Raw genomic sequence first — 17785 nt, 5'->3', positions numbered from 1 at the left:
ATAGTATAAACAATCCAGTAAAAGTTAGAGAGTGGGTGTCTGGATCTAGCATTATGAGCAAGGGGCAGACAGTCAGATAATATCTATTACCAGTGTGACAGAGCAGTAGAATTCAAGGGCCCAGTCCTGCTCCCCTTAAAGTCAATGAGAGTTTGGCCATTTACATCAAAAGGAGCAGAACCTAATTTATAATATAGTTTTATTTTATACAGTGTCTGTCAAACTGTATCCCACATCCCACTGGAGTGAAATACACATTAAAATACAAAGAAAAACTTTCAAAACAACATAAATCAAAACTAATCAGAAATGATGATTGTTAGAAAATCACTAGGTAGGCAGGGATCTTCAATAAATCCCAGGGACAGGACAAGAGGGTTAGGGGTAGGAGGGGAAACAGGGCTCGGATGGGATCAGCCTTTCTGATGAAGATAGCTCAGAACTCAACAGCATGTAGGATGATGGAAATTGACTGATGGTTTTTCAGATTTGATGTGCTTATTTAGATGTTGCTCCCAATGAGGTTTGGAGGGCAAAATGTAAAGATGGGAAAGAACCCAGCACTATAAGCCTGTTTAGACCTTGCTGAAACAAAATCTTCTTTTTCAGATGGAGAACGTGTTAAAAATGGCCCTGTCAATAAGGGTTCATAGATGTCCTTAAGCATCTACCAGTCTGTTCCTTCCTTTTTGGGATGCTAGTTCTTAATCCCTTTGATTGGTTTTGCTACTTGTTATCCCTTCTGACCCAACACTAATGCTTTTAGCATAAAATGATGGATGGATGACTTAGGGGTCTAAACTGAATATTGGTTTACTTACTGGCACCTCAGTAACCACATGTCTTCAGGTAGACAGCATGAATTGAAGTTTGATAAATGAATAATATCAGTGTTGGATGAAGGGACTTGTGTTGTAAAACAGGATGGAGCACTGATGAGATTCGGAGAGGATCAAGCAATGCAATCAAATCAATTTGAACATGCTGGTGCTCGATTTTTGTTTATTTTATTTTTTTAAAGCTAGTAAATAGAAGATTTTTTTTCTATCAAAAACTGTCCCTGAAAGTCTAGTGTTTACAACCACAAAATATTTCAATATCATCAAAGGGTTATGATGAGATTTCATCTTATTCAGCACTCTGATTATTCCCAATTATTTAAAATTATTTAGAAGGGCTGGGCTTAATGTTCTGAACACTTAAAGTCAAAGCACACAGGATGTTAAATAAATATCAGATGTCATTAATGGCCTTTTTATTTTCCTATGCTGTGATTTGCAGCTTCCCACAAAAAAAAAAAGTCCAAACCTGCAAAGCCTTACTTCTGAGATGTGTCTGGTCACATATATACAAGGGCTCCCATTGTAATAGATATAGTAACAGTTATTAAAGGGGTGCTATCAAGGTTGTTAGGACTAAAACTTGGCCTGTGAGTACCTGGAAAGTTGTATTCTATTGTACCTTAAGGTTCCCAACTGTGCACTTTTTATATATCTGATGAAATCCTGACCCTATTGAAATTCAGTGGGTGTGCTCCCAGTCAGTGGTGCTCCCAGTGTCTTCAGAAGGCCAGGATTTTACACCAATCCTTGCTCTAGTGCAACATTTAGACACTGTCAATTTACATTTGGCTCAAAAATTAAATTTGGAAATATTAAGCTTTTATAAAACCTAACACCAATATAAATGTTCCACAATTAAAAAAAGAAATTCCAGTGAAATGGTTTTTAGACAAAATAAACATTCGTCTACAGTGCTTGAAACCCAAACACTACAGCATTAAGATCACAGAAATAAAGCTGGCTATAAATAAAAGTTAAACCAACTTTGGTCTTGATTCTTCAAAGGCTTGGGCATGTATTTAACTTTAAACACTGGGAATCATATCCATGTCTTTGCAGAACTGGGATCAGAATTGATTGTCCAAAGAGAGAGAGAAAAAGTAAACAAAGGCCATAAAGGGTGACAAACTGGATTTTAAAAATTCATTCACTTTCCATAATCTAAGGTCTTATTAGTAGCATACAATAGTTAAATAAATGTTTGTTTCCAGTATTTAATTTCTAAACTGACACTGTTCCTTTCAGAAAAAGACCTTAAAAAGCAGCAGCCAACAAGAATTTGGGTGCTGATTAGAGCTGGAATAAACTAGTTCATCAGAAAAATTTCACCACCAAAAAATGAAGTTTTGGTTAACCAGAAATTATTCACAAACGTGTGTTGAATTCACTGAATAGTTTCAGCCCCCTTTGCCCCCCCCTCCCAACAATTTTTAGGCTAGAGTGACAAGGGGATTTAGGTGCCACTCACAAAACTGGAGGTGGTACCCATATTCCCCTTTACCAAAGCCCAGAGCATTCACTCAGGATATAGGAGACTTGGGTTCAAGCCCCTCTTCTGCCTGAGATGGAGCAGGGATATGAACTTGAGTTTCCTGCATTGAATGTGAGTTCCCTAACCACTGGACTATAGGGTATCCTGGTGTGGGTCTCTCTCAATGTCTCCTGTTGAAGCTGTACCACTTTTTGTAAATTCATCGGGCCAGAGCCAGAGAGTGAGACTACAGTTTGGTGGGTAGGGCACTCACCTCAGAGAGGGGAACACCTGGGTTCATGTCCAGGCTCTAGTGCAGGGGGGGCAAACTTTTTGGCCCGAGGGCCACATCGGGGAATAGAAATTGTATGGCGGGCCATGAATGCTCACAAAATTGGGGTTGAGGGGTGGGCTCTGGGGTAGGGTTGGGGATGAGAGGTTTGGGGTGCAGGAGGGTGCTCTGGGCTGGGATTGAGGGGTTTGGAGAGTGGGAAGGGGATCAGGGCTGAGGCAGGGGGTTGGGGCATGGGGAGAGGTTCAGGGAGTTCAGGTTCTGAGTGGTGCTTACCTCAAGTGGCTCCCGGAAGCAGTGGCATGTCCCTTCTCCTGCTCCTATGCGGGGGCACGGCCAGGCAGCTCTGCACACTGCCCCATCCGCAGGCACCGACCCTGCAGCTCCCACTGGAGCGCGTAGGAGCCAGAGCGTGGCCATGCCATGGCTTCTGGGAGCTGCATGGTGTGGCCCCCAGACAGCTGTGTGGTCCAGCCCTCGACCCAGCACCCCGGCCAGAGCGGGGCCGACCCGCGTGGTGCGGCCCCAACCTAGTACCCTGGCTGGAGTAGGGCTGAGCCGTGTGGTCTGGCTCGCAGGCCAGCTTAAAACAGCTTGCAGGCCGGATCTGTCCCGCAGGCTGTAGTTTGCCCACCCCTGCTCTAGTGACTATTTATATAAAGTGGAAAAGGTTCAGCAGGAGAGATTGAGACCCACCCACTGAGTAGGGCATTCACCTGCAATGTGGGAGACTCAAGTTCAAATCCATGCTCCACATCAGGCAGAGGAGGGACTTGAACCTGGGTCCCCCACATCCTGGGTGAGTACACTTGGCTATTGGGTAAAAAGGGTCAAAAATATTCCCACCCGCTTCTCCGCTTGGTGAATGCCTGAAATTGAAATATTATGTTTTGATCAACCTGAAATAAATTATTTTTTCATTGTTTTGTTTTGTTTTGTTTTCTGTTTGTTTCTCTGAGAAAACTGAACAATTTACATTTTGGGTCAATCTAAAACAATTTTGATTTTTTGTTAGATTTTTCAGTTTGGCCAGTGAACCAAAAAATTGGTTATTTTCACAGCTCTAGGCCTGATATTGCACACTTATGTATGTAACTCTATGCACCTGAGTGGTCCTATTAAGATCAATGAGTCCAGGTGTGCATAAAGTTAAGTGTGGCTCCAATCCAATTCCTGCTGAACTCAGTGGAAAGACTCACATTGGTTTCAATGGACATTGGATAGGGCTCCATATGTATAAGTGGTTGTGCAGGATTTGGGCCTTATTGTGCACCCCAAAAGTAAATTTTTAAAAAGTGTGTGTGCGCGCACACCATGGAGCTGAAATGCCCCTGCATAGGTTTCCTGGCATAGTGTGTGCTTGGCTGAAGAGTATCCCTGACATATTGGCTAGGCTGTCATTTGTTTTGCATGTGAAGCCAATGTACACAAAAATACAATTAAAAAAAATCCTATTCCAGCAAATAGATTATTAAAAAAAAAAAATCCCTGGCTTGAATCCTTCAGATAAGGTGGTGCAGTATGAAAACTTTAAGATGGGCCACTTTTTACCTTAACAACCTTGATCATGCCTTTTAAACAACCTCTGGTTAAACACACACACACACTCTTAATTCCTTTTGAGATCAAGACTGAGGAAAGAGACGCTGTGTTAAAAATATATCACAAGCTATTTGTTACAGATCCTAGTGCTTCATTGAATGTCTCTTTGAAATGTGAGGGAACAGGGTTAAGAAATGCTAAACTGCTGTCAAAAATATTTAAAATATATAGTCCTAAATGACAGCTGTATATGGACAAGAGAAACTGTATCACAAAAAGAAAGAGAGGTCCAGTCTGAATAGGCATTTCTATTAAAAATAGCACAACTATACATGAGGGGAAAATAAAGTAAAATTCAATCTAAATAAAAGAAGAAAAAACATTTAAGAAATCTGTGTTTACTCTGGCACGCGACTGGCCTACACTGCTTTTGACATATTAGGAAGAATCTTGGCTGGGACCTCCTAAAAGCACTTAAAAAGGCATATGTTTCTTTTCAGAATATAAGGGTCTTGGAATGTTTTCTTTAAACAGAATTCTTATAAATCTTTTTTTTTTTTTACTTGTGTGCATGCATTTCAGAATAACTTCCTTAACTCCATTCCTCAGACCATTTGAAATAATTATTTTACTGACTATTTTTGCCAATTGTGTGGCCTTAGCTATCTATATCCCCTTTCCAGAAGATGATTCCAATGCCACCAATTCCAATCTGGTAAGTCCTCACAGATGTCCAATTTTACTCTTTTGTAGACCTTGTTTAAAACTGACTGGAGAGTCTGTCAGGAGCTAAGGAGAAAATAAGGCATGCATCAACTCCATACAACAGAACTGTGGATTTTAGTTTTGAATGCTGTATTGCTCTTTATTCATATTAGCATCTGTCTCATCAAGGCCTGTTGTAGGAAAGAATATTCCAAAAAACGGTGAGAATCCTGTATGTGGTGTTTTGGTTAGTAAATCTGTGTGTGCTGTAGAAGTGTTTGGTAAATTTAAACTACAGGTGTTTTCAGAATATCTTTAATTATTGATTGCTATGCCTTTGTTTCATTAAGTGTCTTTGTGTAATTGACAAGGTCCTTCTCTCAGGCGGTGTATAGCAGTGCAGCTTTGTGTCTAATTTCTAGGAAGCTCGTTGGGACTTGTGTGTGTTTGAAGGACTTTTTTTCTCATGCCTGGGAAGATTGCTGTTCCTGTTTCCATTGATGCAAATGCCACTATTTTGGGATAGGTTGTCCATGGAAAAAGGAAGGAGTGTTTACTTTTGGCTTAGTGTGAAATCATAGCAAAGAACTCTGTTAAGGCAGAGCACAACACAAAACAGAGGTCTGGAATGCAATCCACAGAATTAGAATAAAATTTAGCCCTCCCTCTGAAAATATTATGTGAATAAATCTAATGATCTGATTGGGACAGCATGAAGTCTTACTCTGGGAGGGTGAGACTTGAGATATTGTTCTCTTACCCCAGTTGAAACTCTGTCACATGAGAGACCTTTTGGATGGATAGAGTGGGGGAAATAAGGGCCATTTCTCCTAAACAGAGACAGCTGGCATGTATGACCTGTTAAAAATGTCATGCTATTCTCTGGGGAACTGGTCGTTTTGATTAAATATTCTCTTGAAGTTGTCTAAAACAAATTGCAGTAAAAATAAAGACTTTAGATCTTTCCTGGAACACAGATCCTGGGTAACATCTTAAACTTACTCTTTTGCTTTGAGAGAAAAGGCAGGTGAGGTAATACCTTTTATTTGACCAAGAAGAGATATTAGCTGACTCACCCTGTCTCTCTAGCTGATGCTCGCCCATTGCGGGACCTAAGCAGGAATATTTTTGCCCACCCCCAGTACTAAAACAGACAAGTTCTTATAATAAAAAGTGAATAGGGGGCCCCCTTTGAGCTGTTTGGGGCCCTAAACAATTGCTTAGTCTGCTTCTGCCTAGCACCGGTTCTGCAAACAACCTTCTTGCTTTGAAACGTCTTTAAAAAGTTAAAAACGGAAGAAGTGTGTGCCTGTTCATATGTTTTCAGCCATTTTCCACTTAGCTTCAAACTCATATTGGGTTTTCAACAAGGATGTTTGTGAGTTGGTATCATGACCTATTGCTGTTTGTCCTGCTTTCTGATTGAACCGTTGGAAACAGAGTGCTGGATGATGATGATGATGGGTTGTGTGGGTGTGCGGATAATTTACTTTAACAGTAAAACACGTCCCTTTTCAGCAATGGACATCTTGTAATAAAAGTCAAACAATAGTTTCTGTATCTTATACAAACAGGAATTTCCCTTAATGGCCATTATAATAAACAGAATACTGTCTTCTTGTCTACTATACATTTTGATTTATAACATTAAAAGATACAAATGAAGCAGATTTGAAGCTTGGAGGACTTCAATTTCATCCTATTCCAGAGCTAAGTTAAATTGGGCTGAAGATACTTGTCTTATTTCAGCATCATGAAACTACTGGATAATGGCAACTGAGTAACATTTCAGATAAACTTTGGTAATAGGATCAGGTAGACTGAAGTTGGCCCGTCTGGCATTATGATTAAAATTAAGTTGAGCAGCTGCCATGCAGAGATCTGTTGCACACATATGGTACCTCTGTTTAATATCTCACCTCATCCCGTGACCGTCCTATCAAAACACCTCCCCTTATTTGTGGGTGATATAATATAAAATACAAGAATTCCTAGGGATAGGTTAGTAAAAGGTGTCCACTTTGCTTGGGGCTGGGTAGAAATAATTCATGTACTTGGGCAGCTGGTCTAGGGAGTTAGGGGAAAGAAAAAAAATTAACTGTTTCCCTGTATCCTGTTGTTGTTTTTTGATCTCAGTGGAATAACAATTTAAAATGTCAGCAAGGCTCACATGGTAGGTCAGATGTCCAATGGCAGTGAAGTGGGGTTTCATTCAGTGGCAGTAAGGCTTTACTTTGCATTATGTGCTGGGCCCTGGAGCATTGACTGCTGAATGGCCTCTTGTCCTGCCCCTTGTAAAAGGGGCATTCCGTTAAAATCAATAGAATGTCAGGACATAACCTGGTTGGTTCATCCTAAGGGAAACCTCCCCTTTGCTGAATTAAGCTTTCAAGTTGTATTTCATTCAGTACAGAGTTCTACCTGTTAACATTTTGTTTTCTCCCAAAAGGTGATATGCACAGGTTTTAATATTTGTACCCTGGAATTAAAAAAAAATACATTGTATAAACTATTTCACACACAATGCATTCCAAAATGCTTCACAGAAATGTGGGATATAATTAGTTAAATATTAAGCAATAGCTAAGGGAGAGCAGAGCTAAGAGGTTTAGATAAGGGTGAAAAGATGTGTTCTGCAGAGATTTGGAATGAGATGGAGTGTTGATGGGGCACAGAGGTAGAAGAAAATTGTTCCAGAGCTCATCAACTGCAAAGCAGAGGGCTCTTGCACTGAAATAGGCAAATTGTGTGGAAGGGACAGAGAAAGAAGGGCTTTAAGTGCAGAGAGAAGGATTATAAACCAAACATACTCCTGTTCTAAACCCAAATGTATTTTGTGGACTACTTTTGCTTGATGCAAACACTAAGCTGTCAGTTTATTTTATTCTCTAGTTTAGGAGTCTAGAACCTCAAAGGATTATTTCTGCAATAGAAAGGGTGTGTTCTATTTCACTGTGGGTATGTTAATATTGTGTGCAGATGGGCATATACTGTGTTATCCCTTTCTTTTTTAAAGAGTCAGTCTGACTGAAAGGAAGCAGAATGTGTCCAACTGCCCAGGAAAAATCTTCACTTAGGTAACAAGTCTTGCTTCACATTCACTTTGCAATTTCATTTGGGGTGGGAGGGGGAAGATGGAGCATTACCATAACAATTCTTCCATCCCTGATTTTCTGAGACATGGAGAACCTTCTTCAAGAGACATATTACCCAGTATGTGATGTGTAACAATTCTTCTTCTTCTTTTGTTTTTTACAAGGTTCGACAGAGAAAAACAACTGTTTTCCAATAAACTGGCACACTTTTCTCAGGCTGTGAATTCTACTTTTCTAATATCTCATTGTCACTTTTAAAGCAACTTTTTCTTTTGAGATGGGGGAGAATTAAAACAATTTTTTAAAAAAGTTAATGACAAGGTTATTGGGTGGTTGTTGGGAGATGAGGGAGTTGTGGACTGTGTGAACTTCCACGAGTGCTTTTCTTTTTGTGTGAAGCTGAGCAAAATGGTGACTAATGTGGATTCACTGAATAATTATGATCTGGGGAAATTCTACCTGTGAGGGTATGAGATTAATCAAACAGGACATATTTGTACTCTCCATAAGAGTCTTGCTCAGAAGTACATACACCTCACTCCACATGGATAATATCCACTGTCACACATTCACCTCCCTCTTTTTATCACCTTTGCCATTAGGTACGATACCTACTCTGCACTAAATCAGAAGTTAGGAACATACATGAGTCTTATATGCAGTTCAAATAGCACAGGCCCTTACCATCTGAACTGAAAGAGAATCTTCGTAACATGTTAAGATGTTAATATAGGATCAAGGACACACAGATGAAAAGTTCTGGTTCCATCCGTGATGGGCACTTCTACATATATACACTAACCAGTTCATTAAAATATTAATATAGGACTTGCTATCCTGGATTACACCATCAAGCCACTTTAACTGGGTGTAGTGATATAGACTGGGTTGTGGAGAGTTGCCCATAAATGTGTTAGGTTCCTGGGGCTGATTGGAAGCCCCCTTCCTCAGCGCTCTGCATGGTTATAAATGTGTTTTTTGGGAGTGGCTCCAACAGGCTGCTGTCACATTTGTTGTTAGACTGTCAGTGATGCACAGTATTATCACCTAATGGTGCTGATGCACCATGCAGACAGGGTCCCACAAGTTCCATTAGCCCGGCTGTTAGATGGCTCACTCTGTTTCTGCCTTGACGATGAGAGATTCCTGCAGCCAAGCAAGGAGTCAGGAAAAGAGTCAGTGTATAGCTGCCCTTCTTTCTCAATCAAGTAACAGAGAAAGAAGAGAGTGAGTCAGGGGTCACTGAAACCTCTCCCAGCCCATCACCAGTCAAGCCCCAAAAAAACAGTGGCATGAAACCCAGGCTGCATCCTTACTCAGCCAGTCCAGGAGTTTTCCACTTCCCCTTAATTCAAACCCAAATCAGGGGAATTTTGGGGTGAGTAGCCAGGTCTCCAAGACAAATATTGTTGAAACCAACAGGGTCGGGGGGAGAGAGGAAAAAGAGATGGAATGTATGAGCACTGATGACATGAAAAGGAGAGCAGAATTCAAGAGCTTAAGGAATGATGGACACACAACTGATTAATTGATTGACTAAGGACAGAACTGATTACATGACTGAGAGGGAGCTACAGCAGATGAACCGGGGAAGGAAAAGACAGAATTGAATTGTCTGGGGTGGGGAGACTGGGTAAGAACTGCTTGGAAAGGGGCATGCAAAACTGATTAACTGTTGGTTAGTGAATGTGCATACAACTGGACTGAATGGGGGTGGAGACGAGGAGAACAGATTGTGGGGGAGCATAGGATGAATATTGCTGTGTCCACCTGGCACCTTCCAGTCAAGTACTGCCTCTAATTCAGTGTTTTTCCTTCAGTAGTGGCTAGCGCTGTACCTGTTCCAGAGAAAGGCCAAGTCTCCCAATAACAAATAATCAAATCATGTATACATTTTTAATACTCCAGAGTATTTCTGTATTTACCAGGCAGGCATGCAGTGGTCATAAAGACACTCAAAAGGATACTGAGGTGTACAGTGGAATGACCAGAACTTTTTATAACATTTTATGGTACAATTTGCCTGGTGTAAGGAATACTGGGCCATATTCACCAGTGATTTACACACTGTGCAATCCCAGTCAATGGACTAACTGTGGTGCATTATTTAGTTTAGTGTTTTAAAACTCTTTTTCCAAATCAAAATCTTTGACTACATTCACCCATAGACTTTTATTGGTTCTTGAATAGCTTCTGGGCATCATGCATATGTTTGATTTTTCATTTCTTCCTTTTTTATGTGTGTCCATGCAATGCAAATGTTTTGTTTAGTTTTTTAAGGTAAAAGTACAGTACATATGAATGGCCACTTTTTAAAACAGCAGACATCTGTGTTTATAAATTTAGGGTCTGAGCTGCCACTGACTTCAATGAGCGTGATATCAGGCTGTTGAAGTCCTGTAATAATAGAAATATGCATGTAGCTTCTACAGTTTTCATATTTACTTCTCCTCCCCACCCACTTTGTGTTCACTAAAAACTTATTACATGTACAAATGGAAGGGAATAGTATTAAATGCAAAATCATTTTGGAACTAATGAACTCAACTAAGGTTTTGTTTAAATTTTCAAATGAAAAAAGCTCACACATAGAACAGGGCTGTGTATTCTCTCAGTGTAGTCAGGAAAAATGAAGCTAGTTTGAGGGGAATTAAAGTTAGCCTGTTGTTTGGCTGTAGTTGATATGGAGTCTTTGTGCTTGTTATTCCTGGCTATTATGCATAAAAACAGAGATAATGTACCTTTGGAATAAAACTATAGGCTGCCTAAGATAGGAAGCTGAGAGGAAAATGCTTCTGCCATTTTACTGGCAATTGTAAAATGGCACACCTGGTCAGTGTCACAGCATGGTGATAACATAACTAGGTTAAGACCAAGATTTGCAACACATTCCATGTAACACAGCTCACTTGACTGTTTATGCTTTTGGATAAATAGGAGAAAATTCGTTGTGGTGTTTTGATGGCCCTGCTTTCCCTTTCTTGAACTTTTTATAGCGAGGAAATCCTGTGCTACAATAGTTAAACTAAAAATTCTTTTTCTACACTCATTTTTGTGTGTGTTTGCAGTTGGATGTTACCTTTTGATTAACTTCTTACAACTGAAATGTGCCCCTTGGAGCAAGAAAGATGGGATTTGTACATGCCTGTCAGAGATTGTGCCAGCCAGTCTGCTTGTGAGTGTGCCTGCCTGGGGAAAGTGGGCTTGCCTGTAAGATAGAGTACAAATATATGTCTAGTTTGCTGACTGGCAATTATATTTGTATCCAATTGTATGTATGATGTCTGTACAAAAAAGAAAAAAGTATGTTTAATCTTTCTGCATTTTGTATTAGACACACAATGAATGGGTATATAATACTGTGGCTTGATATATTGTAAATCTAGATACTGGTAAAAAGAAGCCTAATCAGTTTGCTCATCACAGAATTCTGAAGGTCAGATACTAAAGTGGCATTCTTGCAATCATATGGTCCCTTCCATTGTACAAAGTCAGAAGTAAATTTACAAATAAGATTTTAAATAAAATGTAGTGTTTCTCACTGTTTGAGTTGCCAGCTTGAGACACCTTGGATCTGATATTCCGAACTTCTGAGCACTCACAGCTTCAACAGAAGTCAGTAGGTGCTGTGAATGTTCAGCATCACTGGCAGTAATGCAGCATGGTCTGGGTGTGGAGTCAGGCAGTTCAAATCCTTATGCTGGCTTTGTCATTAAGTCACTGTGGCCTCAGGCAAGTCTCTGTCTCACCTTTCCCAGCTGTAAAATAGGACGCTGCTGCTCTCATTCATTTAAGTCTAGGAGGAGATAAATTCATTTAAGTTTATGAGGCACACTGATACTATGGTGATAAGTGCCCTAGAAAAGCCCATCAAGAAAAGAATAATTATGTATTCATCCCATAGTGTGAAATAAGTATGGCGGTGGCCCGTGATTGAGTGATGAGGATAAAAATAGTGAACAGCTACCAGGGTGGATTTGATTTAAATCATGATTTAAATCACTAGTCAAGAAGACTCGATTTGATCATGGATTTCTACATAAAAGTGCATTCTTGTTGGTTGTTATAACCTTAATACATATTCTTCCCAACTCAGAGATAGATGTAGGTTTCATTTTTAGAAGGTACACTTTATACATTTTCAAAATGAATCAGTTTAAAAAATTTTCAGATTAGTGTTACAGTTATATCAGAAAATGAATGGTTGTTTGGTTATTTCATTTACCAAAGGTAATTGAAACAGATATTTATGAAGTCATTGGGAGGTGAACTATCTCTAATTCAACAGGTTAATCATTAATATTTGGAGGATTTTCTTGCCATGCTGTATTAGGAGGAGAACATCAGCAGACAGACATTTAAATTGTTTTATTTATCTAAAACAACAACATTATGTATTCTGGATTTTTTTATTCAACAGCAAACATATAATATTTTAACAAAACAAGCACATGAATTTTTGAATTTAGTTAAACATTCAAGTTTTTTAAAATCAGGTTTGTTTTTGTTAAAATTGTTTTTAACTAAAATAGTTAAATGAAATATTAAAAAAAAAAATTAAATCCACTACGTCAGCCAGGTCAGCATGAGAATCTTAAAATATTGGCTTCTGCAGCTAACTCAGTCATCTTCACCTTCATTTTCCTGTTTGTTCATAATCTGGAAAAGAAAAACAAGCTTTCCTGCTTTTTCAGGTCCCAAACGATTTCTCAGTTTGGAATGAATTAGTCCAAAGGAAGAAAATATTCTTTCTACACCAGCAGAAGAAGTTACTGCTGTTAAAAGGGAGATTATCACTTCAACACTCTCTGAATCCAAGTGCTTAAGTGACATCCACCAGTTCACTGGTGTGACTTTCTTTAAAACATCATCAGCAAACATATATTTCTTGAATGGTTCTTATTCCCAAACTGGGTCTCTTTTACAGTCTGCTGCCATTATAGGTTTTCCCTTCTAGTGAGAGAATGCTATGGTAGATCTCAAATCAATGAAGGCTACACTCAGAAAGACCTCAAGACTTCTGGAATATGCTGCTCAAACAGTTTCACTTTTGTTTCTACTGCCTGTCCCTCCCTTCTCACATTTATCTACAGACTTCTCCTTGACCAGATCTATTCCGCCCCCAACAATCTTCTAGTCATTGAACTTTTTGAAACTTTGCACTTTTAGAGAGAGGTGAGGAATTGACTCTGTGTACACAAATTTGCAGAGGGACAATAAGGTTGAAGTCTGTTATTTCTCACCTCTATATATTATTTATTTTATTTATTTACAAACATTTTTGCTGTTAACAAGCATGTTATCTCTGGAGACACAAATCCACAGTTTGAGAACTGCAAATCTAAGCATTTCTGGTGGTATCTTCTAGACTGGGCATTGAGTCCCATTGGGTAGATAGAAAGATTAGCCCCTGGAATCCCATAAAATTGGGTCCCTAATCCATGAACTATTGGAACTCATTTACAAAACTTTTCTTAAACATTACATTAATATATTGTCTCATACTATAGAATTAGAATTTATAATCCCTATTCCATGATGAGATATATTTCAGCTATAATGTTTCTTAATTAAAACTATCTTTAGATAGGTTTTTTCCTCAAAAAGCATTCTATCAAAAAATCCAATTTAAATAAAAAAAATCCTGTTTTTAATTTTTTTCTTAAAATAATTGATTTTTATCCACCCTGACAGCTACCTCACTCCCTGGGCACCATCCACCCTGTGCACTGAATGTCGGGGGTGGGAGGGGGTCCTGTGGGAAAAATCCTATGTGATCATGTAATTAAAAACTGCAGAATAAGGCATGTGCACAAGGGTGGCAAATTAAAGTTCAAAGAGTAACTTAAACTGTGGGATTTCCTAAGTTTCATGTGCTTGACTTTGTAACCTAAGTAACATTTTTAATGTAATTTCTGAATGTGCATACAATGGAACCCCGATTATTCGATCTAACTGGGACCAGGGCCAGATCGGATAACCAAAAATCTGGATAAACCGGAGAATGGGTGGTCGGCCTTGAGCTGTGAGCCTGAGGTGGCTGGGCCTTGGGCTGTTGCACTGACAGAAGGAGCCTGGGCTGTCCAGGGCTGACAGCAAGTGTGCCAGCTGGCGAAGGCTCACAGCCAAAGCCCCAGCCATGTGGGGCTCAAAGCCTGAGCCCCACCACCGTCAAACCCAGGTGGCCAGTGGTTTGGTTAATACGGAGAGCCGGATAATGGAGGCTCGGTTAAATGGGATTCTACTGTATATATTAAAACAATGTTATTATTAAGATTGCAAAGTCAAGAACTCGAAAGTACTTTACTTGACAACCTTCATGCTCTTTTAATATAGTTTTTTTTAAAAAAATGTAATTTCCTAGGTTCTAAAAAGCAAACTAAAAAACAAATTCAATTATATGGCATCATATTAACACCACCATGGTTCATCAGCAAGACTGGAACCTTTGAATCAATCACACAGACCTTTGCCACTTGAGCTAATGGTAATGGATAGCAGTAATAGATTGTTATCCTCTATGTGAACCAACACAAGAGGGCGGTTGAGACAAGCACTTCACCAGAGTGGTTCACAGATATTTGCTGACAGCAAAGGAGTGGTGAGACTCAGGAATTGTGGGTATCATTCTACATTCTGGAGCGGAGTGTGATCTAGTGAGCACAGACACTTCTTCCTGTCTTCCCCAAGCTTGACCCCATCCTCACCAACCTGTCCCTGTCCCAGTCCTGTCTCCTCCCTACCTCTAGCTCCGTGTCTCAGTCCCATTCTCCTTGCCTACCCAGACCTGGTCTTCACTTCTCAGGCTTCTCATCCTATCCCCTCCCAGGCAACTCCTCATCTGATTTGTGTCTTCCTTCCCCACTCTACTGGCTCCCAGTTTCCCTCCCTGGATTCCAGTGGCTGAGCAAAATGGCAGGGGGGCGAAACTGTCTCCCCAGCAGCTTTCAGGGGTATGTGTGGTGCCTTTTCATGGCAATAGGTATAACTGAAGGTGGCACCACCAATGATCCATTGACCGCCCCCGTCTCTCCCAGCTCTGCCACTGCTCAGAACCTGGCTCCGGTACTGGGTTCCTCATCTAATCTCTCTCCCTGTCCAGGCCTGTCCTGGGCTGTCACTGTCTCTTTGTCCAGCCAGTTCAAGTCACCTCCTGCTCCTCCTCCAACCTGTGCCCCCTCCCCTCCCAGCCAATGGGCTTCCAGTCCCTGCCCCCACTTCCTTTACTGGCTTTCTCTGCTCTCCCCGCCTACTGCCAGTCAGACTTTCTATTCCCTCCAATCTCCAGTCCCAGTCTCACTAGATTCCTTGGTCAGATGGTCCCATTTCTCTCCCAGATGACTCCACTTTCTTCTCCACTGGCTCTGGCCCCCTTCCCCTGGTCCAGTTTTTGTCCCTTCTGCACTGAAATCAGATAGCTTCCTCCTCCACATTGCCTGGATGCCAGCAGGGAGGTCACTGGGAGCGCAAAGAGACAGGTTCCCGGTTTTTAGTTCCAGTGCCCAGTCCCACCCCAGCCAGGAGCAGCTGGGAGCAGAAATTACAGGGAAAGACTTCTGAGCCCAAATAGCTTGGCTCTGAGCACATTCAGTCACTATGTGGGGTTGGAGCATGTGCAATCTCCTCAGCACTAGGAACTGTGACAGGCTCAACTATGCTCCATTAGGATGGCATCTTTGGAGACTGTAGCTGTTTAGCTCTAGCAAGTGTCTACTGAGTATGTTAACTGCAATTTTTCAAAGGCTTATAATTTGGCCAAATTTGGGTTAATTTTCATGGGGTCAGCAGAAGGCAAATCTCTGACACCCAGGCCACCCCTTGCCAAATTTCAAGTCCCTGCTCCAAAGCATGAGGGTGCTAGAGCATTTCAAAGAAAAGGTCTTCAGAATGTTGAACGTGGGTAAAATATATTTTTCTTACCCTCATTCTTAGAAACATCTGAACTGATTTGGCTAAAATATTTTAAAAATACTCAGCTTGAGTCAGCCATCCAGCATGGAAAATTTCAGCCCAAATGGTTAAAATTTGGCAAAGCTATGTGTGATGGGTTCGATCACAGAAACCCGCTTAGGGCTGCCACCTGATGTCCCAAGACTACTTCTGCCCCTGCCTTCCTTGCTAGCATGGGACTCCAGAACCCTGCCTGTTTGTGCCAGACACGCTTGCTGGCCACAAACACAAACCCAGGTCTGAACCACGTCCCACAAACTGCAAGCTTAACTGAGAGCAGTTTACAGAAGTGTGCCTGTCTTTAACACTCAGATACCCAACTCCCAATGGGGTCCAAACCCCAAATAAATCTGTTATAAATTGTTCGCCCTCTATAACACTGATAGAGAGATATGCACAGCTGTTTGCCCCCCCCCCCCACCAGGTATTAATACATACTCTGGGTTAATTAATAAGTAAAAAGTGATTTTATTAAATACAGCAAGTAAGATTTAAGTGGTTCCAAGTAGTAACACACAGAACAAAGTGAATTACCAAGCAAAACAAAATAAACCCCCCAAATCCATGCTGATACAGTAAGAAGCTGAATACAGATAAAATCTCACCTCAGAGATGTTCCAATAAGCCTCTTTTACAGACTAGCCTCCTTCTAGTCTGGGTCCAGCAAGCACATCACATCACACTCACAATTTGTTAGTCTCTAAGGTTCCACAAGTACTCCTTTTCTTTTTGCGAATACAGACTAACACGGCTGCTACTCTGAAACCTTACATCCCTTGTAATTACTGTCCTTTGTTCCAGTTTCTTTCAGGTATCCCTGGGGGTGGAGAGATTATCTCCTTAGCCAGCTGAAGACAAAATGGAGGGGTCTCCCAGGGGTTTAAATAGACTTTCTCTTGTGGGTGGAGACCCCCTCCTCTCTCCTATGCAAAGTCCAGCTCCAAGATGGAGTTTTAGAGTCACATGGGCAAGTCACATGTCCATGCATGACTCAGTTTTTTACAGGTAGCAGCCATGGGTCACATGCTACCTTGAATGTTCTCAAGTAGACTTCTTATGTGGATTGGAGCATTCCAAGATCTTTTGTCCCTTAAGTGCTTCTTGATTTGCACATTCCTTTCTCAAGAAGCTGACCAAATGTTTTACAAAGGTTACTTAAAAATCAAGCCAGTACACAGCCAATATTCATAACTTTGACTACAAAAATGATACATGCATACAAATAGGATTAATAGATTCAGTTATCATAACCTTTACAGAAATATGTTACATGGCATATGTAGCATAAAACATATTCTAGTTATGTCATATATACTTTCATAAGCATATTTCCAGAAAGCCTTATGTGGGGTACCGTGTCACTATGAACAGCTGAAAACAGGTTCGCAATAACGTGAAGCACTGGGCAACTTTAAAAACAGCACTGCCTGTAATAAAATTGTCGATATGAATGTATAACAAAATGGTTTACAGAATGAATAATATAATGAAAATCATATAATAGTTACAGAATTAAATAATAGATGATATATAATGCTGTAACTGTATTAAGTATAATTATATTACGCAATTTGTAATGCAGTTAGAGAATAGGGACTTGTCTACACTGGAAAGTTTTACGGGCAACGTTCTGTTGGCATACTGCTATCAACATAGCTTTTTCAGCAAAGTATGTATACATTTAGCTGCCTTTGCTGATACAGTGTGTCCTCGCAGCATCAGGTTACATTGTAAAAGATGTGTAGCACTGGGCAGGCATCTGTGTCCACCCCATGCCACCCTCTGGCACATTATTTTGTGGGATATTTTTGTGCTGTGTTGTCAGATAATAGCACTCCTTTCAGGGAACTGTGGGAATCTGAGGTCAAATTCCCACAGTTCCTGCTGT

General features: G+C 40.5%; 1 protein-coding gene across 2 annotated transcripts in view; it reads left to right on the top strand.

Moving 5' to 3' along the window:
- The window catches only part of CACNA1C (calcium voltage-gated channel subunit alpha1 C), a 708026-nt gene that overhangs the window by 105649 nt on the left and 584592 nt on the right, over positions 1–17785 (top strand). For both annotated transcript variants that reach the window (XM_043540183.1, XM_043540181.1), the window contains exon 3: positions 4757–4862. In XM_043540183.1, the coding sequence (XP_043396118.1) occupies positions 4757–4862 (106 nt within the window). The remainder of the gene's footprint in view (positions 1–4756; positions 4863–17785) is intronic.

The sequence above is a fragment of the Chelonia mydas genome, chromosome 1, assembly GCF_015237465.2.
Source record: "Chelonia mydas isolate rCheMyd1 chromosome 1, rCheMyd1.pri.v2, whole genome shotgun sequence".
NCBI classification, from domain to species: Eukaryota; Metazoa; Chordata; order Testudines; family Cheloniidae; genus Chelonia; species Chelonia mydas.
Note: the sequence above shows the minus strand (reverse complement) of the source record. Positions and strands in the feature narration are given on the sequence as shown.